Source organism: Vulpes vulpes, chromosome 2 (genome assembly GCF_048418805.1).
Source record: "Vulpes vulpes isolate BD-2025 chromosome 2, VulVul3, whole genome shotgun sequence".
Classification (NCBI taxonomy): domain Eukaryota; kingdom Metazoa; phylum Chordata; class Mammalia; order Carnivora; family Canidae; genus Vulpes; species Vulpes vulpes.
In genome coordinates this window covers 38,203,571-38,229,356 of record NC_132781.1, presented here as the reverse complement: position 1 = coordinate 38,229,356, position 25,786 = coordinate 38,203,571, and the positions used below count along the sequence as shown (strand labels likewise).

The 25,786-nt window shown below is 38.6% G+C and overlaps 2 protein-coding genes across 3 annotated transcripts in view; one reads left to right on the top strand and one right to left on the bottom strand.

Annotated features, from left to right (window-relative positions):
- The window catches only part of CCT6B (chaperonin containing TCP1 subunit 6B), a 28,124-nt gene extending 5,570 nt beyond the window's left edge, over positions 1–22,554 (bottom strand). The window contains exons 1-10 of one of the 2 annotated variants that reach the window (XM_025996148.2): positions 22,418–22,554; positions 20,243–20,306; positions 18,822–18,956; positions 16,646–16,819; positions 14,429–14,532; positions 9,406–9,516; positions 8,028–8,187; positions 5,659–5,741; positions 5,182–5,278; positions 4,756–4,903 (exon numbers count right to left, since the gene is read on the bottom strand). In XM_025996148.2, coding sequence (XP_025851933.1) covers positions 4,756–4,903; positions 5,182–5,278; positions 5,659–5,741; positions 8,028–8,187; positions 9,406–9,516; positions 14,429–14,532; positions 16,646–16,819; positions 18,822–18,956; positions 20,243–20,306; positions 22,418–22,554 — 1,213 coding nt within the window. The remainder of the gene's footprint in view (positions 1–4,755; positions 4,904–5,181; positions 5,279–5,658; positions 5,742–8,027; positions 8,188–9,405; positions 9,517–14,428; positions 14,533–16,645; positions 16,820–18,821; positions 18,957–20,242; positions 20,307–22,417) is intronic. The other variant, XM_072747718.1, reaches the window with a different exon arrangement.
- Positions 22,555–22,639: 85 nt separating this feature from the next.
- Positions 22,640–24,205, top strand: ZNF830 (zinc finger protein 830). The gene has a single exon (XM_025996147.2). The coding sequence runs from the start codon at positions 22,717–22,719 to the stop codon at positions 23,830–23,832; it is 1,116 nt and encodes a 371-aa protein (XP_025851932.2). The 5' UTR covers positions 22,640–22,716; the 3' UTR covers positions 23,833–24,205.
- The last annotated feature ends 1,581 nt before the right edge of the window (positions 24,206–25,786 follow it).

Sequence of the window (25,786 nt, the reverse complement as noted above, 5' to 3'; positions counted from 1 at the left end):
TTGAAAAAAACTTTAGACCAATGTAATTTGGCCATTATTTTGGTATAGAATTTCTGTACTGAAGCAAAACCCAAACTGTCATCTGAGGAAAAAATATAGGTGTTCTTATTATTCTAAGATAAAAGCTCTGGTTAAAAACATCAATTTTCACAACAGGATATGACTTTTATACCTGCCAGTATAGTTTTTATAAAGTTTATGACTCTCCTTTGAATCAGCAAATTTGCTTTGGAATCACTCATCTTTAAAACAAAAAAACAACTCAGAAAGAAGCTCTCTTTAACCTACATAATTTTTTAATTATTCGCCCTCTCTTCTGCTTCCCTGTACAACATAACTGCTTGAAAGAGTTGTCTATCCACAAGGTGACTGTACCCATGTCTCCCATTCACACTAAAACTTCCTTGTGAAGTAACACTGTACATTAATTATGATGGAATTAAAAACTAATTTTAAAAAACTTTTTTAAGTTTCCTGTGAAATACTGAATATACACAAAAGAATATTTATATGCATAAAGTATAAAGAATAAATGCACAAATAAATGTACTCATGTACCTCCCACCCACCTTAAGAAACAGAACATTACCAGTAGCTGTGAAAACTTCCCTGACCCCATTCTGTGAAAACACAACATATTGCAATTTGTGGGTTGCTACTAAAGCAATACCCAAAAAGAAACTTGCATCATTAAACACCTATATTAGAAAAAAAGAAAGGTTTCAAACCAGTGACCTCAGCTTCCACCTTAAGAACTAGAAAAGAGGAGATCCCTGGGTGGCTCAGTGGCTTTTCTGCCTGCCTTTGGCCCAGCATGTGATCCTGGAGTCCTGGGATCGAGTCCCACATTGGGCTCCCTGCATGGAGCCTGCTTTTCCTTCTGCCTGTGTCTCTGTCTCTCTCTCTCTGTGTGTCTCTCATGAATAAATAAATAAAATCTTAAAAAAAAAAAAAAAAAAGATTCTCTTTCCTCCTTCCTTGCCCCTCCCTTCTCTCCAAAATAAATCTTTAAAAAAAGAATAGAGGGATCCCTGGGTGGCGCAGCGGTTTGGCGCCTGCCTTTGGCCCAGGGCGTGATCCTGGAGACCCGGGATCGAATCCCACGTCGGGCTCCCGGTGCATGGAGCCTGCTTCTCCCTCTGCCTATGTCTCTGCCTCTCTCTCTCTCTCTCTGTGACTATCATAAATAAATAGAAATTTTAAAAAATATATTAAAAAAAGAATAGAAAAGAGCAAATGAAACCTAATGTAAACAGAAGAAAGCAAATAAAAAAATCAATGAAATAAACATGAACATCAAAAAAAGAACAATGTCAAAAATGGAAAAGGTAATATCATTATAGATTCCACAGACATTAAAAATATAATAGTAAAAAAAAAAAAAAAAATATATATATATATATATATATAATAGTAAGAGAATATTATGAACAACTTTATGCTAACAAATTTGAAAACTGAGGCTCCTGGGTGGCTCAGTGGTTGAGCGTCTGCCTTTGGCTCAGGGTGTGATCCTGGAGTTCTGGGATTGAGTCCCACATCGGGCTCCTTGCATGGAGCCTACTTCTCCCTCTGCCTGTGTCTCTGGCTCTTTCTCTATGTCTCTCATGAATAAATAAATTATAAGTAAATAAACAAACAAATAAATAAATAAATAAATTTGAAAGCTTAGATCAGGAATTAGCAAACTTTCTGCAAAAGACCATATATAAATATTTTAGGCTCTGTGGGCCACATTACCCCCTATGTAACTATTTGAATCTGCCATTGCAGCACAAAAAGAGCCAAAGGTAATACATAAATGAAAGGGTATAGCTATATTCCTATAAAACTTTATTTACCAAAAACAAGCAGCAAACAAGATTTAGCTCATGGGCAGTAGTTTGATGATCATCTCAACAGAAAAAAAAAACAGACATATTTCTTGAAAGACACAAACTCAAAAAACAAAACAAAACAAAACAAAACAAAAAAACAGATAACCTGAATAGCCCTGTATCTATTAAAAAGATTGAATTTATAGTTTACATTTTTCCCATGAAGAAAACTACAGGCCCAGATGGCTTTACTGGTGAATCCTACCAAACATTTAAGAAAGAAGTAATATCAATTCTACACAAGAATTCAACACTTTCAGAAAATTAAAGAGGAGAGAATGCTTTCCAACTCATTTTATGAGGTCAGCATTATTCTAACAGCCAAAACGATAAAGGAATTACAAGAAAAATACAAACATCCCTTATGAATATAGATGTAAAAATTCTTAACAGTATTTTAGCAAATCCAGTCCAACAATATACAGGAGGAATAATACACATAGCGGCATTACTCACAATAACCAAAAGGTGAAGTGATCTAAGTCTCCATCAATGGATAAATAAGGTGATATATACATACAATGCTCTATTATTCAGCCTTAAAAAGCAAAGATATTTTGACACATGCCACAACATGAACTTTGAAAACATTATGCTAAGTGAAATAAGCCAATCATAAAAGGACAAATACTGAATGATTTCACTCATATGAGGTACATAGAAGAGTCAAATGCATAGAGATAGAAAGTAGAATGGTGGGTTCAGGAAGCTGGGAGGAGAGGGGAATTGAGAGTTATTGTTTAATGGGTTTGGAGTTTCAGTATTTTAAGATGAAAAATGTGGTTGATGGATGATGGTGATGCACAACACGTGAAAGAATGTAACTTATTGCCATTGAATTGTAACACTTAAAAATGATTAAAATGACGAATTATATATATATATATATATATATATATACCCACAATTTAAAAATAATTTAAAAGCTGTAATCTATTTTTAAAGAGGATAATACATCTGGGGATCCCTGGGTGGCACAGCGATTTGGCGCCTGCCTTTGGCCCAGGGCGCAACCCTGGAGACCCGGGATCGAATCCCACATCGGGCTCCCAGTGCATGGAGCCTGCTTCTCCCTCTGCCTATGTCTCTGCCTCTCTCTCTGTGTGTGTGTGTGACTATCATAAATAAACAAAATTTTTAAAAAATTAAAAAAATAAAGAGGATAATACATCATAAGTAAGGTTTATCCTAAGAATGTAAGGCTGGTTGAACATTTGAAAATCAAGATTATTTACCACATTAATAATCCAACAGAGAAAAAACATATAGATCACCAGAGAAGCAATTGACAAAATCCAACATCTATTCGTAATAAAAACTCTCAGCAAGAGAAGAGAACTTCCTCAACCTGACAGAAGACTTTTAGAAAAATCTACAGCCAAATATCATACATAATACAGAAAGGCTGAATATTTTCCCCCTATGATCAGGAGCAAGGAAAGGATGCCCACTCTCACCATTTCCATTCAACAATGTACTGAAGCTTCAAGCCCATGAAATAATGGGAAAAAAGAAATAAAAGATATTTGTATTGGAAAGGAAGAAGTAAAACTGTCTTTATTAGCAGACAACATGATCATTTATATAGACAATTCAATGAACTCTATATGCTACTACAATAAGTGAGTTTAACAAGGTTGCAGAATTCAAGATCAATACACAAAAATCAACTGTATTTCTATATGTTAACAACAATCAGAAATTGAATTTTCAAAACATCATGTACAATTGGACCAAAATTCATGAACATAAATCCAAAAAACATATGCCACTAAAAATGACAAAATATTTCTGAAGTAAATAAAAATATATATATATAGTTGAAATAGAGTCAATAAGGCTCAAATCAATAAATATACCATGACTCAATATTGTTAAAATATCAATATAAAAATATAATTATATAAATATATATAAAAATATAAATATATAAATTCCAACCAAAATCTCAAGTCTTCTGGTAGAAACTGACAAGCTGATTCTAAAATTCATATGAAAATACAAAAGCTTTTTTTTAAAGATTTGTTTATTCATGAGAGACACAGAGAGAGAGAGAGAGAGAGAGAGAGGCAGAGACACAGGCAGATCAAAAAGCAGGCTCCATGCAGGGAGCCTGAAGTGGGACTCGATGGCGGGTCTCCAGGATCACACTCTGGGCTGAAGGTGGCGCTAAACTGCTGAGCCACCGGGGCTGCCCTGAAAAAGATTTTAAATAATCAAAAGAACCTGAAAAAGAACAAAATGGGAGGACTGACACTGCTGATTCCAAGACTTATCATAAAGTTACAAGTAACCAGGACAGTATACTAATATTGAAATTGACAAACAGATCAATGGAACAGAATAAGAACCCAGAAATAGAACCATACAATGGTTTTAAAAATAAATTTCTAAAAATAAAAAAATGATACTATAGCATTAAATTAAGTGCTTTTTCATTTCATAAATAGAAGTTAATTAAAAGGGCAGCATAGTGTGGCACCTGAATGGCTCAGTCGGTTAATCACTTGACTTTGGCTCAGATCATGATCTCAGGGTCCTGGGACCAAGTCCCACTTCTGGCTCCCCACTCAGAGGGAGTCTGTTTCTCCCTCCCCCTCTTCCCTCCCCTGACTTGTGCTCACACTCTCTCTTCAGTCTCTCTCAGTAAATAAATAAAATCTTTAAAAAAAAAAAAAAGCACAGCATACTTATTAAGAATATTCTAATAGAAAAATCTTCACAATCCAAACTATAAATTATCCAGAGTGAAGTAAAAGAATAGTAATCATTCATACCTTTTGAAATACTATATTTATACATATATATATATATAATGATAGATTTATTACTACTTTAAAAACACATAAGGTTATATCCATCACAAAAAAGAGCCTACCATCTTCAATGGCATTTTTGATGGCACGAAGTCCATCCCTTATAGCATCCTTGATTTGTGTGAGAGTATGCTTATTTGGTCCTTTAACCAACAAGGTGACAGAACGAGGGTTAACACAGGCCTCGATAAAAGTGAACTTTTCTTCACCCTAGAGGATAATTCAAGAAGATATAACTCTAATGCTTAATGTCATTATGAAAAGAATCCAACCTTCATGTGAGTTTTTCTTATCAAACTAACTAAAATATGTGTTAAAAGCAGTTAAGTTATATTTGAACTCTTAACAAACATTTCGATAAATAAATTGTAAAATCTGTTCTGTGGATTTTTCAGACATCAAATGTTAAAGGCTGAATTAAAAGATTCAGGATTTTTTAGAAAAAGTTTACTCTTCACTTTATAGCCATTGCCCACAGAGATACTCACTAATGTACACTCGTGTACAAGACCAGCATGTCCCAAGCAATCTATACTGAGGTCTTCAAGAGAATTCACAGCCATTCCACCACAAGCAAGAGAAAGTCTGAAATGACATATGTCACCATAACTTTGGTTATAAAAAGCATTAAAGACTTAATTTCTTAACAGTGAAAAGATACCTAACATAGAAGACTGCATTGTCGCTGAGTTGTATTGTTTTTTAAATTGTTTTATTTTATTTATTTTTTGTTTGTTTAAAATTGTTTTAAGAAGATAAAAACCTTCTTTGTACTTCAACAAAGTTCTGAGGTAGGTCAACAATCTTGACTTTTGACACTTGCATTTATTGAAATCAAAAACATTTTGAATTTGTATGCTACTATTTTGCTCAACAATGCTTATACATAAGCTAAAACGAGTATCATAGGATTATTTCAACTCAATCTGTTAAAAAACAGGATATATAATTATCTGCAAGCTTACCTTTCCATATTTCTTCTTTTTGCTCTGCGAAGAGCTACTATGCCATGTTTTGCAAGAATGTCCAAGGAAAATGGATCAATTCCCTAAAATCAAATTAGCATAAAAGTTATAAGCATATCTTAAGCCAGTACTTATCAAACTTTTTCATCTCAGCACTGCTTCATTCTTAAAAATTATTAAGAACCCAAAAAGCTTTTGTTTATGTGAACTGTATCTATAATACTTGTCATATTAATGTGATGAGCTCTGGATGTTATACTATATGTTGGCAAATTGAATTTAAATTTAAAAAACTTTAAAAAAGGGATGCCTGGGTGGCTCAGCAGTTGAGCATCTGCCTTCAGCTCAAGGCGTAATCCCAGGTCTGAGGATCGAGTTCAAGTTCCGCACCGGGCTCTCCCAGGGAGCCTGCTTCTCCTGCCTGTGTCTCTGCCTCTCTCTGTGTCTCTCATGAATAAATAAGTAAAATATTTTTTAAATAAAATTAAATTTAAAAATAAAAATAAAAGACTTAAAAAATGGCATATTAGAAATCAAAATTGAAAAAATTTAAATATTAATCCATTCAAAATAAGAAACCCATTTCATATTAACATAAAGAACATCTTTAAGTGAAAATGTACTTTACTTTCCTAAGCAAAAAAATATATAAAGTATTTCACATTTTTAATATCTTTTTAATATCTGTCTTAATAGAAGACATCTGGATTCTCCTCTCCACTTCTGCATTCAATTTGCTATGATATGTTGTTCAGGTTAAAATATAACCTTGGGACTCATAGGTACGTACTAGAAAACAGAGGAATGTTTTTAACCTTTTCAGATGAATGTGGATATTCTTTGATACTGTATCACAACTCAATAAAGTCTTAAAGGTTAATTTCAATGTGAAATATGGAACCTATCAATAAACTTTTCATACTCTCTCATATTAAAATCCATTTGTCTATCTTACACTTTGTATTATTCACCCATGAATGACTTTGTTAAATCATATATTTTTTAGTCACTTAGAAAACAGTGGTTCACTGTTTTTTGTTTTTTTGTGGTTCGCTATGCTAAGCAGAGCTTCCAAATGATACATTTCATGGATATATAGCATCAAAAATATCACATTTGCTGATATCACCACTAATATTAACAGAAAAATCCTTTAGGTATTGGAAAGTGGTCAAGATCACAGTGGCAAATGCAAATTTTCCAAAATTTTAATTTTGGATTGGAAGCTCAAATTTATTGGCAACAAATACCGTCAGTTGTTTTCCTTGAAGTGACAGAACCGCTTCTTCCTTTTTCAGAAAAACCTGCCATGTCTAAAAAACCACAGTTTTTCTGTCAGTTATTCTTTTTTTTTTTTTAAGGTAATCTCTTTGCCCAACATGGGCTTGCACTTACAACCCCAAGATCAAGAGTCACATACTCTACTGACTAAGCCAGCCAGGTGTCCCTGCCAATTATTTTTTAAAGTAAAAATGGCATTCCATGAAAAAAGTGGCTAGTTCAATTATAAAGAGTTTTCCCTCAAAACAACCATACCTTTAAATTTTTATTTTTTGAGAGAGAGAATGAACAGGGGTGAGGGGTGGAGGAAGAGGAAAGAGAATCCCAAGCAGGTTCCATGCTCAGTTCAGCACAGACCCTGACACAGGGCTCAATCTCATGATCTGAGCTGAAACCAAGGGGGGAGCACTTAACTGAGCCACCCAGATGCCCCAAGACAATCCTATTTAGATATGCAGATGTCATACTCTATTACACAGAATTATAAGAGGATGCATATTTAAGGATCAGAATTTAATAAAAGTAGTAAGTTTTACCACTTCAAGATATTCCCAAATAGGCACACCTGGGTGGCTCAGTTGGTTGGACATCGGACTCATGATTTCAGCTCAGGTCATGACCTCCTGGTCATGGAATTGAGCCCCATGTCAGCCACACTCAGCAGAAAGTCTACTGGTGATTCCCTCTGCCTCTGCCCCTCTCCTGCACTCGCATGCACTCTCTCTCATCCTCTCTCAAATAAATAAATAAATCCTTAAAAACAAAAGACGTTCTCAAAAGAAACTGCCTTTAAAAAAAAAAAAACAGCAAATGTGTGGTAGTGTGGCAATAAAGAATGTATGACTACTAGAACAGTTTGGTACTACTGCTTTGATTTGTACTAAGGTATCAGTAGCTTTACCTAACGATGCTTTTGCATGACCATTGCAAATGTGGACACAATGTCAAAGGCATTATTATTATTATGAAAATAATTCTAACCTCAAGGACTCCTTGAAATGGTCTTAGGGACGCCTCAGAATCCACAGACCACACTCCAAGAAATGTTGAAAAACATTTACAAATAGTTAAAATCTGAACTTTCTCACCTTTTGATTAATGACAACAAATCCCTTATTGGACTGAGCACAGACTTTGTCTTTCAGGTCTATTATTTTTTGTACTCTATCTTCGATAAATTTTCTTTCCGCTTTTACCAATTTCTCTTTCTCTTCAGCAGTCTTATAAAAGAAACCAGAGCTCACCTCTCTAAAAGATGAATAAAAGACATGAAGAGAAATCTCACAGAGGAAGACATGGACATGGCCAACACGCACATGAGAAAATGCTCTGCATCACTTGCCATCAGGGAAATACAAATCAAAACCACAATGAGATACCACCTCACACCAGTGAGAATGGGGAAAATTAACAAGTCAGGAAACAACAAATGTTGGAGAGGATGTAGAGGAAAGGGGAACCCTCCTGCACTTTTGGTGGGAATGTGAATTGGTGCAGCCACTCTGGAAAACTGTGTGGAGGTTCCTCAAAGAGTTAAAAATAGACCTGCCCTACGACCCAGCAATTGCACTGTTGGGGATTTACCCCAAAGATTCAGATGCAATGAAACGTCGGGACACCTGCACCCCAATGTTTCTAGCAGCAATGGCCACAATAGCCAAACTGTGGAAGGAGCCTCGGTGTCCATAGAAAGATGAATGGATAAAGAAGATGTGGTTTATGTATACAATGGAATATTACTCAGCAATTAGAAACGACAAATACCCACCATTTGCTTCAACGTGGATGGAACTGGAGGGTATTATGCTGAGTGAAATAAGTCAATCGGAGAAGGACAAACAGTGTATGTTCTCATTCATTTGGGGAATATAAATAATAGTGAAAGGGAATATAAAGGAAGGGAAAAGAAATGTTGGGAAATATCAGGAAGGGAGATAGAACATAAAGACTCCTAACTCTGGGAAACGAACTAGGGGTGGTGGAAGGGGAGGAGGGTGGGGGGTGGGGGGGAATGGGTGACGGGCACTGAAGCGGACACTTGACGGGGTGAGCACTGGGTGTTTTTCTGTATGTTGGTAAATTGAACACCAATAAAAATTAATTTTAAAAAATAAATAAATAAAATAAAAGATGAATAAAAACAAGCTAGTAACAGTGGAGGAAAAAGGAGATAAAGGTAGGAGTTTACACTAAACATTTCGGAGGGAAGAAAGAGATTAAAAAACACTTCTAGGAGGTGCCTGGGTGGCTCAGTTGTTAAGCATCCAACTTGGTGTGGGCTCAGCTCATGATCTCAGGGTGTTGAGATCAAGACCTGTGTCAGGCTCCATGCTCAGCACAGAACCTAAGATTCTCTCTCTCTCTCCCTCAGTCCTTCCCCCACTCTCTCCTTCTCTAAATTAACTAAACTTAAAAACACTTTTAGAAATACAATTTCAGAATTTACAAAGAGTAACTGCCACGTACGTTTTTTCATATTCTAGTGACACATTGCAAGTAAGGATAAATGCATCTTCCACTCGCTTCTTCATATCTGGATGACGGGCGCCATGATCCAAAACTAATCCTCTGATCAATCTATTAAAAATATGTAATGTTTCTTACTCTGAATATACACTCTAAATTATTATAAAATAAGGATTGTATTCTTAAAATTGTAATAGAACTATCAGAACACACATTGCTTCCTTGCACCAACTTTAAGCCTAACACATAATTAGTAAAATTAGAAAAGAAAATCTACTTTAACACAGTATGACTGTGAAGTCACAATGAAAAGTCAACCCAGAATTATTCTGTAAATTATGTGGCTCACACATATGACACAGCTGGTCAAGTAATGAAAAGTGGGCATACAATGAGTTCCTTAGGAACATTTTTTCAAAATAATTATATGGAACAACCAAAAATTGTTAAGCTAAATGTGCAACAATAGGGCATTGTTCAGCAAATAAATGACCCAACTATTTGGTGGTCATGAAAACAATGTAATGACATGGAAAAATATTTACAGAGGTAGCTGATAAACACAGAACAACAAACTACCTATAAAGAATGATTATATCTATTCTTTTAAAAAATAAGCACCTTGCTATTGACAAAAAATAAAAGGAACCTGGAGTAAAGTTATGCTTGGGTGGTAGAAATACAGATAATTTGACGGTGGGAGAGGCTTTTTTCCTGTTTTCCAAATTTTCTTTTAAGAGTAAATATTTTTATAACCTCTAAAACTTCATTTATACCCAATTATGGAATAGCATTTCTACTTATGAATCTTTTATAACCAGTATTTGTTCTACATTAAAATAAAGAAATAATTTTTAAGTAAATGTAATTATAAGGAGTTTTCAAAATTTTAATCTAACTACTGATTTTAATCTAACTACAAAAATTAATCTAATTACTCAACTCCTGACTTCCCCCTCTGACTCTCAGCAAATGACCTTGCTGCTTTGAGAAAATAAAAATACTGTCCTATCACTCCACCAATCCACCTGCACTTGAACCTAAACCTCCTATTCCTATGAATGAACTGTCCATGCTCCTCTACACCTGTGTACTCTATTTCTCCTCTCTGCTCCAGCATTGTCCCCACTCCCCATCCAACCCCTCCTCCCAGCCAATCAATTCCTCCTGCCTCCAGGAGCATTCTCATCAGGTTACAGATTTGCCATTGGTAATCCCCATCTTTAAAACAATGTTTCTCCTTCAAGTCCTTTCTTACACTCCCTTCTAGCTACTGCCCCATTTCTCTGCTAACCTCCTTAGGGTGGTGTAAACTTAAATCCTCACTTCTTCCCTAACCCTTCCCTCTCAATCCCACCTTCAGTCTGACGTTCACACTCACTCCTTTTTTGAAACAGTTCTCATTAAGCCACCAAAAACATTAAATGCTTTCTATATCTAATGGTCATTTTTCAATCCATAACAACTGGCTCAAAGTTTCAGCAGCATATGATAGTTGATTATTATCCCCTTGAAACACTCCTCTCTTAGCTTCTGGGACACTACCTTCTCTTGGCTTTCCTCCTACCAGTGACCACCCTTTAGTCTCCTGTGCTGAATTCTCTTTGTCTTCTCAATATCTAAACTTTGGAGTTTTCATGGCTCAACCTTAAACTTCCTCTTCTACTTATTTTCACTTCCCAGGTGATCTCATTACCTCTCATAGGCTTTAAGTCATCTACACATGGATGACGCCCAAATTTGTCTCCAGATCAGACCTCTGTTCTGAATTTCAGACACATTTCAACTCACTACTTAACATCTCCACATGGATGCCTAGTAGGCACATAAAAACATAACATTTCCCAAACTGAACTCTTATTTCTCCAAATCTTTTTTTTAATTTTTTATTATTTTTTAATCTTTTTTTAAAGATTATTTATTTACTTATTCATGAGAGACACACAGAGAGAGACAAACACAGAGGGAGAAGCAGGCTCCATACAAGGAGCCCGACATGGGACTCGACCCAGGGTCTCCAGGATCACACCCTGGGCTGAAGGCGGGGCTAAACCCCTGAGCCACCAGGGCTGCCCTTCCCAAATCTTTTCTCAGTCTTTTCTATCCCAAGAAATGGTACTTCCCCTTTTCCAGCTGCTCCATGCAAAAACCCAAGATACATCCCTGACTCTTTACCTGTCACATTCTATGTTGAACCATCAACAGATCTTATTGCTCCTTCTTCTAAGTATACTCTGATCTAAACTGTTTTCATCCCTCACCTATATTACAACAACCAGAGACCCTTCTGAAATACAAATCAAGAACTGCTCTTGCCCTCAGCAATGGCAGACTAATTTGGACCAACCCTACTACTAAAACCAACTAAAGGGGTATCCCTGGGTGGCTCAGTGGTTTAGCGCCTGCCTTGGGCCCAGGGCATGATCCTGGAGTCTCCTTACATAAAGCCTGCTTCTCCCTCTGCCTGTGTCTCTGCCTCTCTCTACCCGCCCCCCCCCCCCCGGGTCTTTCATGAATAAAAAAATATATATATTAAAAAAATAATAAAACCAACTAAAAATTCTGGGTTAAAAACAAAAGCCCTGGGGCACCTGGGTAGTTCAATTGGTTAAGCATCTGATTCTTGATTTCTTGATTTCAGCTCATGTCATAATCTCAGGGTTGTGAAATTGAGCCCTGCAACAGGCTCTGCACTGGGTGTACAGCCTGCTTAAAATTTTCTCTCTCCTTCTCCCTCTACACCCCACCCACACTGGCACATATGCGTGCGCACGCACACACACACACACACACACACACGCTCAAATCCCTAAAAAAAAAAAAAACTCAAAAACATTAAAGAGCTATAAAATAGTAAATAAAACATAAACTCCAAGAGATAGGAAAAGAACTACAGGCACTCTTATCCTAAAGTCATTAGACACTTCAGGAACATTTGAGCTTTGTTTTCAATAAGCTCATACAATGAAAAGAGGACAGAATTGAAAGCTCAGGGCTCATCCAAGGTAGGGGGTCTAATAGGAGACGCTCTTCCCATTAAGTAGGAACCCCAAAGGGGTACATACTCAGGGTATAAAACAGAAGGATGAACTAAGCAAGCAGCCTTCATACCAACCAGCAGTTAGAATTAACTGGATAGGGGTGCCTGGGTGGCTCAGTTGGTTAAATACCTGACTTGATTTCAGCTCAGGTCATGATCTCAGGGTCCTGGGATCAAGCCCTGCAGTGAGCTTTATGCTCAGTGGGGAGCATAAAGGGAGAGCTTAAGGTTTCTCTTTCCCTCTCCCTCTCCCCGCTACTGCTCACACGTGCATGTGTTCTCTTTTCCTCTCTAAGATAAATAAATATATTCTAAAAAAAAAAAAAAAAAAAGAATTAGTTGGAGATTAAAAACAAAAAGCAAAAAAAAAAAAAATAATAAAATAAAAGCCCCCAAGCTGTGGATTTAATTTAAAGTATTGCCTGAGGAATAAAGGGGAAAGGAGAAAAAATAAGTGGGAAATATCAGAAAGGGAGACAGAACATGAAAGACTCTTAACTCTGTAAAACGAACTAGAGGTGGTGGAAGAGGAGGTGGATGGGGGGTGGAGGTGACTGGGTGACGGGCACTGAGGTGGGCACTTGACGGGATGAGCACTGGGTGTTATTCTATATGTTGACAAATTGAACACCAATAAAAAATAAATTTATTTTTAAAAAAAGTATTCCCTGGGGCACCTGGATGACTCAGTGGTTAAGCATCTGGACTCTTGATTTCAGCTCAGGTCTTGATCTCAGTGTCATGAGTTCAAGCCCCATTTTTAAAAAATATAAATATAAAATAAAATATTCCCTGGGCTCCTTGCAGAGGCAAATTCAAACCCTCTATGCAAAAATGGACCTTCATCCTAGGTCTCAAATTATCTCTACAAATACTTTTTTCAAACACAATGAATGGCACATATAGAAACAAAATACAATTAGTGAGAACCAACAAAACAGAATAAACACAAAAAATAGACAAGCCAAAACTTCAAATATTGTAATTATCAGATATGAACTATATGTTTAAAAAAATATAAGGCAGGTTTGGAAAGATCTGCCGGGAATAGGACACCATAGAAAGTGCCACGGCAAATTTAAGAAAAACCAGGTAAAACTTCAAGAAATAAGTAATAAAGATACCCACAAACACACACACATATATATATTAAAATAAATAAGAAAGCATTTTCAAATGAAATGTATTGGATTGACTTCAAAATAATCCAGGTTTGGGGCAAGGAGGAGGGAGGGAGGAAAGAGGAGCATAGAAGGGAAATAAAAGGAAAAATAAGATAGGCTATATGTTGAAATTGATAAAGGTGGGTAACGGGTATGTGGGAGTTCACTATATTTTTCTCTCTTTTTTATATGTTTATATTTCCATAATAAAATGTTTAAAAGTCATTAAGTCCAAAATCAACAAGGTGCTACCTACCCTGAGTACATACATACTCTGACAATGTCAATTGCCTGGCCTTTCTTTCCTCTATGATTTCATCTCCTATCCTTTTTTCCTCTTACTGTGCTCCAAGCACACTGGAACATCTCAGCACACTTGTGCCTTAAAGCCTTTTCAACCATTATTCCCTTGGCTTAGAACACTCTTCCTCCAGATACACACATGGCTAGCTCCTTTTACTTCTTCAGATACCTCCTTTGCTCTCTAGTTTCCTATTACAAGGTCCTTTCTTAACGTTGTAAAATCACACACATGCTCTCACATAGTCACTGTACCTTCTTCACAGCATTTATTATCACTTATGGATTTACTATCTCCCTCAACTAGAAACATAATCTTCTTGGAGAAAGAAATTCTGTTTTGTTTATTCTTCATTCCTACCACCCAAAATAATGACTGGCTCGGGGTACATATTCAATTAATATATATTGAATTAATAGACTCATGTTGAATAAAAGTAACTAAGGAAATTAACGAAAAATATCTGAATTAAACCAAATATTCTAGAATCTATGGATTGTCAAAGTTTATGTGGTTTACTTTGTATCAGTTTCTGATTTATGCTTCATCTCCATGATTTCTACCATGAAGAGATCAATAGGATAACCTGGTCTTCTAATAGCCAAAACAGAATCCACAACAGCCTGAAAGAGAAGCGAATGAGAACAGTAAATTAGTGGTCTACTAAAAGGAACCACTGACTCAAGTATCACCAGACTAAGCAGATAAAGGGCTTCATATCTCAAAATACAGGGCAAGGCCAAAGAGGGCCACTCTATCATGGACACTAATAATAACCAATACCAATGGATACTTTAGAGCCTAAAGGAATTTCAGAGATTATCAGGCCCAAATCCTCCATCTTACAGATAAGTAAACTCCAATAAAAGTTCAAGAAATAAAAAAAAATTTACAGTCTTAGGGGCATCTGGGTGACTTGGTCGGTAAAGTGTCTAACTCTTGATTTTAGCTCAGGTCATGATCTCAGGGCTATGGGATCAAGCCCACATCAGGCTCTGCACTGGGCGTGGAGCTTGCTTGGAATTCTCTCTCCCTCTCCCTCTGCAACCCCAATCCCCACCCTGCTAGCTTACACTCTCTTGTCAAATGCAGTTACAGTCCTTTTTCCTTTTTTTGAAGATTTTATTTATTTATTTGAGAGAGAGCAAGAGTGAGAGAGCACAAGCAGGGGGAGTGCCAGAGGGAGAGGTTGAGAGAGGAAGAAGCAGGCTCCGCACTAAGCAAGGAACCCAAAATAGGGCTCAACCCCAGGACTTTGGGATCATGACCTGAGCTGAAGGCAGATGCTCAACTGACTGAGCCACCCAGATGCCCCAAAAGTTGCTGTCTTAAAACAGTCTAAAAGACAGTCGCAAAGCCAGGACTAGAATTCAGTTCTCTTCAACTGTCAACCTATTACTCTTTCTACTATCAACACTACTCAAACTTTTCCACCAAAGAACATATTAAAGGAAAAGAGGGAAATGTAATCTAAGGTAAGAGCCAAAATTTGCTGGCTATACCAATATGGAATTTCTTAAGTTTTGTGCTTTATCATGAAAAGTTTCCACATCATGCCATAATGTACATTCGTTTTAATGTAGTAAAGCAATGCTTTCCCCCAAAACTGTAAAGTAAAATTGACATTCTAGAAAGACATGCCCTACTTATTCTGCCACATATCCCCAAGGATATACAATTTGAGAAGCATGGTGCAATATATACTATTCTTTAGCTCAGAAAGTAATATGAAAACAATTAATTAAATGCTACAGTGTAATCATCTTAAAATATAAATAAAGCAAACAGCTATACCTTAGAAAACTTTGAGATCACATGGTATTTAGTCTTGGGGCTTCATGGGAAATAAAGACAAAGACCCCTGGATAATATCAGTGTTTCTAGAACACCAGAAGAGAATGGGAGCCCTAACCAGATAACATGAAGATTCTGGATCACTTGATATATGTACTCCCAACAGGAGAAAATACTGCAGTCTTTGTATGAACTCCGTTGAGCAAGAAACTATCTGATCTTAATCTGATTTGCCAAGTAGGTTTTCCTATTAGTAAGGGGAATCAACCAGAAATAACTCAGGTATTCCAGTCCATTTGTCATTTATATTTCTGAAAGTAAATTAGCAAGACAGCATTCTGATTTACATGTCAATGTCTTGTGATTTTGGTTATGAATTTGTCATTCCTGATAAACCTATATATTCAAATTTCAAAAAATACTAAGCTGAGGAACAGTGATGGTATCAAATGATAGCCATCTGATAAAAACCTTCTCAAAATACTCAGTCTTGCCCTTATATTCCATATATGTTACCTTTAGAAATAAACAAAACAAATATGTACTTCCCAGATGTGAATATTATCTATCAGATTAATCATGCTTCATTAAAGTGGTAAGCTTAACAAGTTCCTCATGTGTCACCTCACATAATAAATATGGACCACTAGGTTTAAGAGACCAGTATATCACCCTAATGACATCCACACAAGATGACTCACAGGCAACCAAACTCCTCCTAACTTACATGTTAACTTAAAAGAGGTTTAATACGATACTTTAAAAAAATTACACATACTATTCTGACCAATCAAGTCTAGTCTCTAAGTAAGTCTATAAATGTTTGTCTTCCATATTTTATTTCATGTTCAAAAGAACCACATGCAATGGTTGATTATTTTACAGAAAAAAGAAATCACCACGTTCTATACTCATTCTGAATGCAAAAGTTTAGTCACATACCTCTATTAACACATCAGCCAATTCAGCATGGACTTTAGTTTGTAGAGATGTCCTAGCCACATCTAAGAGGATTTCTCTTTTCATCTCCTTGTTCACTTTAACTTCTTCCAAAACTTCAAGTGCTTTTATCTTTGCAGCTTCAAATCCTTCAGCTATTATTCTGGGGTGAAGGCCCTATTATAACAACATAAAACTAAAATTTATAAAGTAAGTCATCCAAAGTAAAAGTAATCATCTTCTCCTATTAATAGGTATATCCAGAAAAAGTAATATTACCCACATTAATGCCACTAAATATGTTTATGTATATAATCTATAAAAGTAATTTTTCAGTGCTTCATATTTAAAACAACCTCAAACTTACAGAAAAATCGTAAGTCCAGTAGAAAAAACTACAAAAGTCCTCTTTATTTCCAAAAATTATGACACACTGTTATATGGTACCCTTCTGAATGGGCACAAAAGAAAAAACTCCTTTTAATACAGAGGAAAAGAACCAGCACTGGTTTGGAGAAAAGTATAGACAGACACCACCTTCACCAAACTTTAACACAATAATGGGGCAAATAGGCACCATGTGCCTCCTGATACAATGCATTAAGGACACCTTAGAACTTGTATGGTATATGTGCGAAAAGTTCATAACCTGAGCCTAATTATGATAAAATAGTCAAATCGAAACTGAGGACTTTCTACAAAATAACTGACCTGTGCTCTAAAAGTAGCAATGTCATAAAACACAATGTAAAGATTATTCCAGTTTAATTGGGCACCCTGCTCAGCTAGAAGTCGGCTTCTCCTTCTCTCTCTGCCCCTCCACTCGCTCATGCTCATGCTCTCTCTCTCTCTTTCAAAAATAAAAAATAAAAATAAAAAAGATTTAGCCCAGATCTTACTCCTTCAGAAAGTGCCTCCTAATTCACCAATTTCCAAAGTGCTGGTTCAGGATACCCTTCCCTCTTCAATGTTTCTATCATATCTTGTGCCTAGCTCTATCACTATACTGCCACAGTTTCATAATTTTGTCAATGTCTGTCAGCACTTCCCCCTTCCCAAACTTTTTCCTCCCTAAGAAACCCTAATTTTGTTTAGGTATCTCTTCCTCCAGTCTTCAAAGGAAGCTACCCTCTGTACTAGCTCTGGGGGTGGATCTTGATTATATTAAGTCAGTTCCCTGAAAACCTGTTATTGATTTGGAATGGACACAAACCAAAGTTGACCCAATCATATTATAAAGGAAGGACTTATATTCCATAATTGGGCAAATGGCTTTCTTTTGCCCTCTCGTGTTGAGTGTTACTAAAGTATGCTGGTATTCCTAATTTCTTCTGACAGTCTTATAATCAGGATAGAAATAAGCCTTATCATGAAACAGCAATGTAAACGGAGAAGCTAAGAGACAGAAAGGACCAGGGTACTTGATGACTAATAGAATTCTTTAATCAACCAACCTTGGAAGTTTTGTCATGGGAGATTATTTATTGTTTAAGTAACTTTTAGTCAAATTTCTATTGCTTACAGCCAGAAGAATCCTAAATGAGGTACATTGCAGGTACTGAGTTACTAGCAATTCCCAATACTAAATGAAACGTCAAGAAGTAATAATTTTAGGACTTTGACCAGGTAATGCTTTGCTAAAATAGTCCTTAAAAGAAAGAAAAATCCAAATACTTAATTAGAGAAGACAGATAAGTAACACCAAGAGAAGAATACAGATTGAACAAGGGCACTGAGGTAGAAATGTGTGTAGTGATTTCAGAGGCTTGTGAGTAGCCTGAAGGAGTCTGGCTAGAGTAGATGGTATGTAAGAAAAATAAAATTAGAAAGATAGGTAAATTCACAATGTGAAAACCTTCAATTATTTTTCTCCGGTTATTTTTTTTAAAAGGTGTATAATTTAGTTTCAAGATTATCAATGATGTTTTCTTTTTAAGGCCATTATTCATGGTTACATGGCTAATTTTTTACTTATATATCCTAAATATTTCATTTTAAAAAGTGGGATATAATTCCAATGAAAGGCATTATTTTGGCCAAAAAGCACATTATTATTTCCTTTTATAATTGTCCAAAAGTATCTTGATAAAAATTACTTTTGCCCTCTAAAATTAAACTATTTTAGTAGTGAAAAAATTCCCCCATTCAAATGAATAGGAATTCTATAAAATGCTAATACCTCGGAAATGTAAAGATCAGCTTGTTTTAGTAACTCTCCAATAATTAGAACATTGGAAGTAGTACCGTCTCCTGTAATGTCATCCTGGGCTGTTGCTACTTTTGCTATCAAGGAAGCCGTTGGGTGTTGAATTTGCTGGAAAATGTAAACAACAGATTATTTTTTTTTAAGATTTTATTTATTCATGAGAGACACACAGAGGAGACACAGGCAGAGGGAGATGCAGGCTCCATGCAGGGAGCCAGATGTGGGACTCGATCCAGGGTCTCTAGGATCACGCCCCGGGGCCGAAGGTGGCGCTAAGCCGCTGAGCCACCCGGGCTGCCCTAAACAACAGATTAAAAGAGAGAATGAGTTTTGGTCTAATGAAACAAGATAATCTAAGGGCCAATACTAAAATTAAGAAATAAGCTTCAGGGCAACCCGGGTGGCTCAGCGGTTTTGCGCTGCCTTCAGCCCAGGGTGTGATCCTGCATGGAGCCTGCTTCTCCCTCTGCCTGTGTCTCTGCCTCTCTCGCTCTCTCTCTCATGAATAAATAAATAAAATCTTTAAAAAAAAAAAAAAAGCTTCATTATACAAGTTCACAAATTGTTATTATCAATGCTTAATAAATGTCAATATCAAATTATTTAAATTGAAAACTAATGAGGTTTGAACGTTTTCTAAGAGTCTGTTTCAGGGGATCCCTGGGTGGCTCAGCAGTTTAGCGCCCGCCTTCGGCCCAGGGCGTGATCCTGGGGTCCCGGGATCCAGTCCCACGTCGGGCTTCCTGCATGGGGCCTGCTTCTCCCTCTACCTGTGTCTCTGCGTCTCTCTCTGTCTCTCATGAATAAATAAATAAAATCTTTAAAAAAAAAAAAAAAGGTCTTTGTTTCAGAATGCAATGACATTTCCAAAATGAGATCAAATCCTTCAATCTCTAAGATGAATATATTTACTAAAATTGCAAAGGCTTTTTTATATTTTCATGATTACAACTCAGTGCCTTTAAAAGATACAACGAAAAAAAAAAAAAAATGTAACTAGGCAGCCCCAGTGGCTCAGCGGTTTAGCGCAGCCTTCAGCCCAGGGTGCGATCCTGGAGACCCGGAATCGAGCCCCACGTTGGGCTCCCTGCGTGGAGCCTGCTTCTCCCTCTGCCTGTGTCTCTGCCTCTGTCTCTCTCTCTGTGTGTCTCTCATAAATAAATATTAAAAAAAAAAAAAACCCTTTAAAAGATGTAATTTGGAAGTATCCCTAAGCTATTATTTGAATTGTAAAAAGATTTGAAAAACACCAAAATCATCTTTTATTAAGGTTTAACCAAACAAGTATAACCCATGACTGCAGTACTTAAGTGACAGTCTTGGTTTAAACATATACAATTTGTACTATGTTCTAGGCTTACTAAGATTTATTAAAGTCAGCAGCGTCAGCTCACCATCTCATGGAGCAGTACATTGCCATCTTTGGTGAGTTTGATATCACCTGCACCAGAAACAAGCCTGTTCAGAAAACAGTGATATTATTAACCTCATATGTCAAGAGTCAAGCAAGACATTCTCATTTCTTGCCATTCACTGTCCTTAATAAAAGGAACTGAGCCTCGGGGCACCTGGGTTGCTCAGTGGTTGAGTGTCTGCCTTCGGCTCAGGTTGTGATCCCAGGGTCCTGGGATCAAGTCCCACATCAGCTTCCCCACATGGAGCCTGCTTCTTCCTCTGCCTATGTCTCTGCCTCTCTCTGTCTCTCATGAACAAATAAATAATTAAAAAAAAAAAAAAAGAACTGAGTCCCAAAACTTCCCATGTGCCATGTGGCACTACCATGGTAATCACCACCATGTGCAGCCTACAGAATCACTTCTCCCCATATAGACTGCTATAGTGATTTCATTCGAAATGGAGCATTTACAAGTTGAGAGAAATTGATGAGTTATGAACAGCAGTTTGGTCAAAAAAGGATACTTGGAAATCTACAAACTACAAAATCGTAAATTTCCTGCAAGCTTTTTATTTTGGTGAAATGTTACCATTCATTCACTCAACTTAGTGTCTTCCCTCATCCCTCACATTTATTAGATCATCAAGTTCTGTTGATTTTACAACCTAAATATTTCTTGAATCTACTCCCTCCTCTCCACGTCCACTGTCGTCAACAACTCTAGCCTGGACTTAGCATCCTGGTATCTCTGAATTTGAATCTACCCTCCACACTATATTTATCTTTCTAAAACACAGTGTGACCCTATCAGCTCCCTAATCAAAAATCTATGTTCTGGGATCCCTGGGTGGCGCAGTGGTTTGGCGCTTGCCTTTGGCCCAGGGCGCGATCCTGGAGACCCGGGATCGAATCCCACATCAGGCTCCCGGTGCATGGAGCCTGTTTCTCCTTCTGCCTATGTCTCTGCCTCTCTCTCTGTCTCTCTGTGACTATCATAAATAAATAAAAATTTAAAAAAAAATTTTAAAAAAAATCTATGTTCTCCATCATCTTCCAGGTAAAATCCAGACTATTTAGCAATGAGGTAGTTCACCTTTCCCACTCTGGCTTATGTCTGTTTTTCCTGCCATACCTGCCAATGATATCTTGTGGTTCCCTTTTACACATCATGTTTGTTTTCATTTCTGTTGGATTTACACCATTGGGCTTTCTTGTTCCTTAAGTTACTAGGACTTTAGTCCCTTCTCCAACTGGTGAACTCTAACTTATCTTTCAAGGCTCTGATCAAAAATCTGTTGAGAGGGCAGCCAGGGTGGCGCAGCGGTTTGGCGCCTCCCTTTGGCCCAAGGCGTGATCCTGGAGTCCCGGGATCGAGTCCCGCGTCGGGCTCCCTGCATGGAGCCTGCTTCTCCCTCTGCCTGTGTCTCTGCCTCTCTCTCTTTCTCTGTGTCTCATGAATAAATAAACAAAGCCTTAAAAAAAAAAAAAAAAAAAAAAAACCTGTTGGGAGGCTTCTCCTTCTCCCTCAGTCCTATCATAGGATTCCTGGCCTATATGCCACATAAGTACCACCCCTTCATCACCTGGGTTCCCAGCATCCGGTTAGTATACAAGCGCCCTCTTTTACCGTTTATATTAATTCTGCTTACTCCTCTTAGAACGTCTCTCTCTCTCCTAAACATTTTTGTTCTCTTTTCCTCACTCTTCTAAAGAAGATGGTGATGCTACGTAGAGATGCTGAAAGGGTGGCTCGGAAGCAGCGTGGGCACAGAGCGTTCAGACAACTTGCCTAGGGGCGGACAGCTGGAAGGGAGCTTGGATTTGGACCCACACCGCCGGGCCCAAGGCCTGTGCCCTTACGGCTGCGACACGGCCCCACAAATCCCCAAGTAAAGACACACAGTGTCAAAGCGCAGGGGAGTTCCCCGGCTGGCGCTTCGAAGGGACCAGACCAGGGGCACGGGAGCGTTAACGGAAGGCGGGGGCGGGGGGGGGGGGGGTCGCACCCGCCCGCCCGCCCCGGGCCACGGGCGCCCTCCGCGCAGGAGTGACAACGAGGACTACGGGCCCACGGGCGCTTCCTGCGGCTCCAGGCTCTCGGCGGAACGTGTGCCCCGAGCGGGCCGAGCCAACTCCGGGTCCTAACCGCCGCTCCAACCGCCCGCAGGCTCACATTTTCATGGTGCCCTTGGGCCCCAAGTTGGTGCGCAGGACATCCTGCAGCCCTCGGGCGGCGCAGATATTGACGGCCAAGGCCGCCTGGGCCCGCGCCACCTCAGCCTTGGAGTTGATCGCCTTGACCGCAGCCATCGCATCACCCGGCGCGCCACCCGCCAGGGAGTAACAGCCTCAGCCGGGATCCCGAGAGGAAGCCCGTGCCGGAGCCTCAGCCAATCCTCGCCGGGACCGGAAGTGACGTCGCCAGGCCTCGCCCGCACGGAAGCCGCAATCGCTTCGGGTCGGGGCGCCAAGATGGCGTCCTCCGCCTCCGCCTCCGCTCGCGCTCCCGCGGGGAAGCGAGTTGTGAATCAGGACGAACTGCGGCGGTTGATGAAGGAGAAGCAGCGTCTGAGCACCAACCGGAAACGGATAGAATCTCCATTTGCGAAGTACAACCGTTTGGGGCAGCTGAGTTGCGCCCTGTGTAATACGCCGGTGAAGAGCGAGCTCCTGTGGCAGACCCACGTTCTGGGAAAGCAGCACCGGGAGAAAGTGGCCGAGCTGAAAGGCGCGAGGGAAGCCACCCAGGGACCGTCCTCCAGCGCAGCGCCTCAGTCCGCCAAGAGGAAGGTGCCGGACGCCGATGGCCAAGAGGCCAAAAGACTCAAGGCCTCCCCGCTGCCTCAGGTGCAACCCTCCACATCCGCTTTGCCCACCAACTTTGACAAAGCAGGGAAGGAATCCACCAGAGCGACCCTCAGTAAGGCTTCGGGACTCGGTTTACTCCCTGATTATGAGGATGAGGAGGAGGAGGAGGAAGAGGGAGGAGGCGGGAAAGGAGGGGACTCGAGCAAGCAGCCGCCCGACGCACAGGGCAAGGACCACTCGCTTTCCTCCCCGAGGGAGGCAACAAGTAGTATGCTGCCAAGCGGTTTCTCGGATACAAATCCCCCCAAGGCCCCCTTAATTCCTCATTCAGGGTCAATTGAAAAAGCAGAAATACACGAAAAAGTAGTGGAAAGGAGAGAAAACACAGCGGAAGCATTACCAGAAGGCTTTTTTGACGACCCTGAGATAGATGCAAGGGTACGAAAGGTTGACGCCCCAAAGGATCAAATGGACAAAGAGTGGGACGAATTTCAGAAGGCCATGAGACAAGTCAATACCATTTCCGAAGCCATAGTTGCTGAAGAGGATGAGGAGGGACGGTTGGACCGGCAAATTGGGGAGATCGATGAGCAGATAGAATGTTACCGTCGGGTGGAAAAGCTTCGGAATCGCCAGGATGAAATAAAAAATAAGCTTAAAGAGGTTCTGACTATAAAGGAACTGCAGAAAAAGGAAGAGGAGAATATTGACAGCGATGATGAGGGAGAACTACAAGATCTGCTGTCACAGGATTGGAGGGTAAAAGGGGCTTTGTTATAGGGTTTCAAGACCCAAGATTTTTACACCCTCTACAATGGTACGAAAAGTGCTGTTTCTGGGTATGATTACTGGTTCCTTCCTGCTTGGAGATTTGGTGACCTAACTGGGTTGTTGACATACAGTGAGCCTGTGAAGATAGCACTTTTGAAAATTGGTGTAAAATATTTTTGAGGTGAGGTTGTTTTTGAAATTTTTGAACTATTGTATACTAAAATGTCAACTTTTTTCACACGTTAAGTGAATAATTTTGCGTTGTCAAATCTGTAAGCTGTAAATATTGTACCTCGTTAAATATATATTTACTTAAGTAATTCTGTTTTGAAATTTATAAATAAATAGAAACCAGGCTAACAGACAAGCTTTTAGATAAAAACCAAGTGTGGCATTTGGGATATATGTGTTTTTTCTTTTCTGATCCCCTAAATCAACTCAACTTCCTGCAGCAGGAGGGTTTTGTAGAAAGGTGGGGAAGAGAGGTTGTTTTTTGCTTTTAAGAATACTATTTATAAACATTATAAGTCATTCAGGGCAAATCAGTTCTCTGAGTATTGTTTCTGTTTCAAAAACATGCACTACGAGAACATGGGAAAATATATTACCAAACCTCCTTAACCCAATTGTTTCTCTTGATTAAACCAATGATTCTTGGATGTGATGTAGGTGCACATGAAGATCACCTGCCAAGCTTTTGAAAAGGTGTCTATGAAGTACCTTGGAGCTTTTAAAAAATTTGTGTGCCCAGAACCTACCATTAAAGATTAAGTAACTCTGTGGAGTGGGGCCCAGGTATCTGTATTAGTTTTGAAAGCATCCCATGTTGTTCTAGTATATGCCAAAGTTGAAGGGTCGAGTTTAGGTCGCCCTAAATCCAGAACCCATCTATATGTTTTCACGCTTTGTTTTTTTAAATACCGCATTCCATAAGTTTATCATCTATTGTATAAAAGAAATACCACCTTTTATTTAGGTTTCATCCAGTCTTAAATTTATTACATTTCATAGTTAAATAAGGGTTCAGAGTTGCTGTCCATCGTAGGGAGGATAAGTTTTTTCTCAAGGAGTAACAATTAGCTTGTTCCAGTCACTCACAGACTGTTGAAATAACTCCTTTTCCCTTTGGCAATAGAGGTATTCAAGTGAAAAAGGAATTAGCGGTGTTCCAGAGGTAGAAATGCATATGGCATACTCAAATGAAAGTGTGTAGTAATGATGATAATAACTAAAACATAGCCTTTACATTGGTTCTAAGTGGTTCTAGGTGTTTTACATAAACCAAATCTAGTTGCTCTAAAGCTCAGTTGTTGGGGGCCAGGGTGGTTCAGTCGATTAAGCATCTGCCTTCAGCTCAGGTCATGATCCTGGGGTTCGGGGATCAAGCCCCACGTCGGGCTCCCTGCTTAGTGGGGAGCCTGTTTCTCCCACTCCCCCTGCTTGTGCTTTCTGTCAAATAAATAAAATCTTTAAAAAAAAAAAGTTTAAAGCTCAGGTTTTATGAAGAATACCAAGAGTTAAGGTATGAAAAAGCCTCACGTGGATGCTAGGTGAAGGAATTCTTCCTCTCAGCAGTGTAGGAAAAATAGAAGTTTTTGAGCAAAAAATGATATTTGCAAAAATAATTACGGAAGATGATTTTAGTTGTAGTATATAAAATGGAATGAATGTGGATAGGAAACGCTGTGAGACTACTCGGAAACAGATTTTAAAAGTAAAGTGAACAAGACAGTTACGGACTGAGAGTAAACAAAGTTGAAAAATTTCACAGGAAAGGCTAATATTTTAGTGAGTAGAGGTAGAAGAAAAACAGGAGGGATAAAGATGAAATTCACAGGCATGGGGTTTTTAGTGTGGATCCCTAAAAAAGTTATCTAACACTTAACTGAGCAAATTGTCTTTGGCAGAAACTCTTTTCTTGAGCTGTCAGCTGATTGGTAATAGCTTTGATTTGATAACAGCC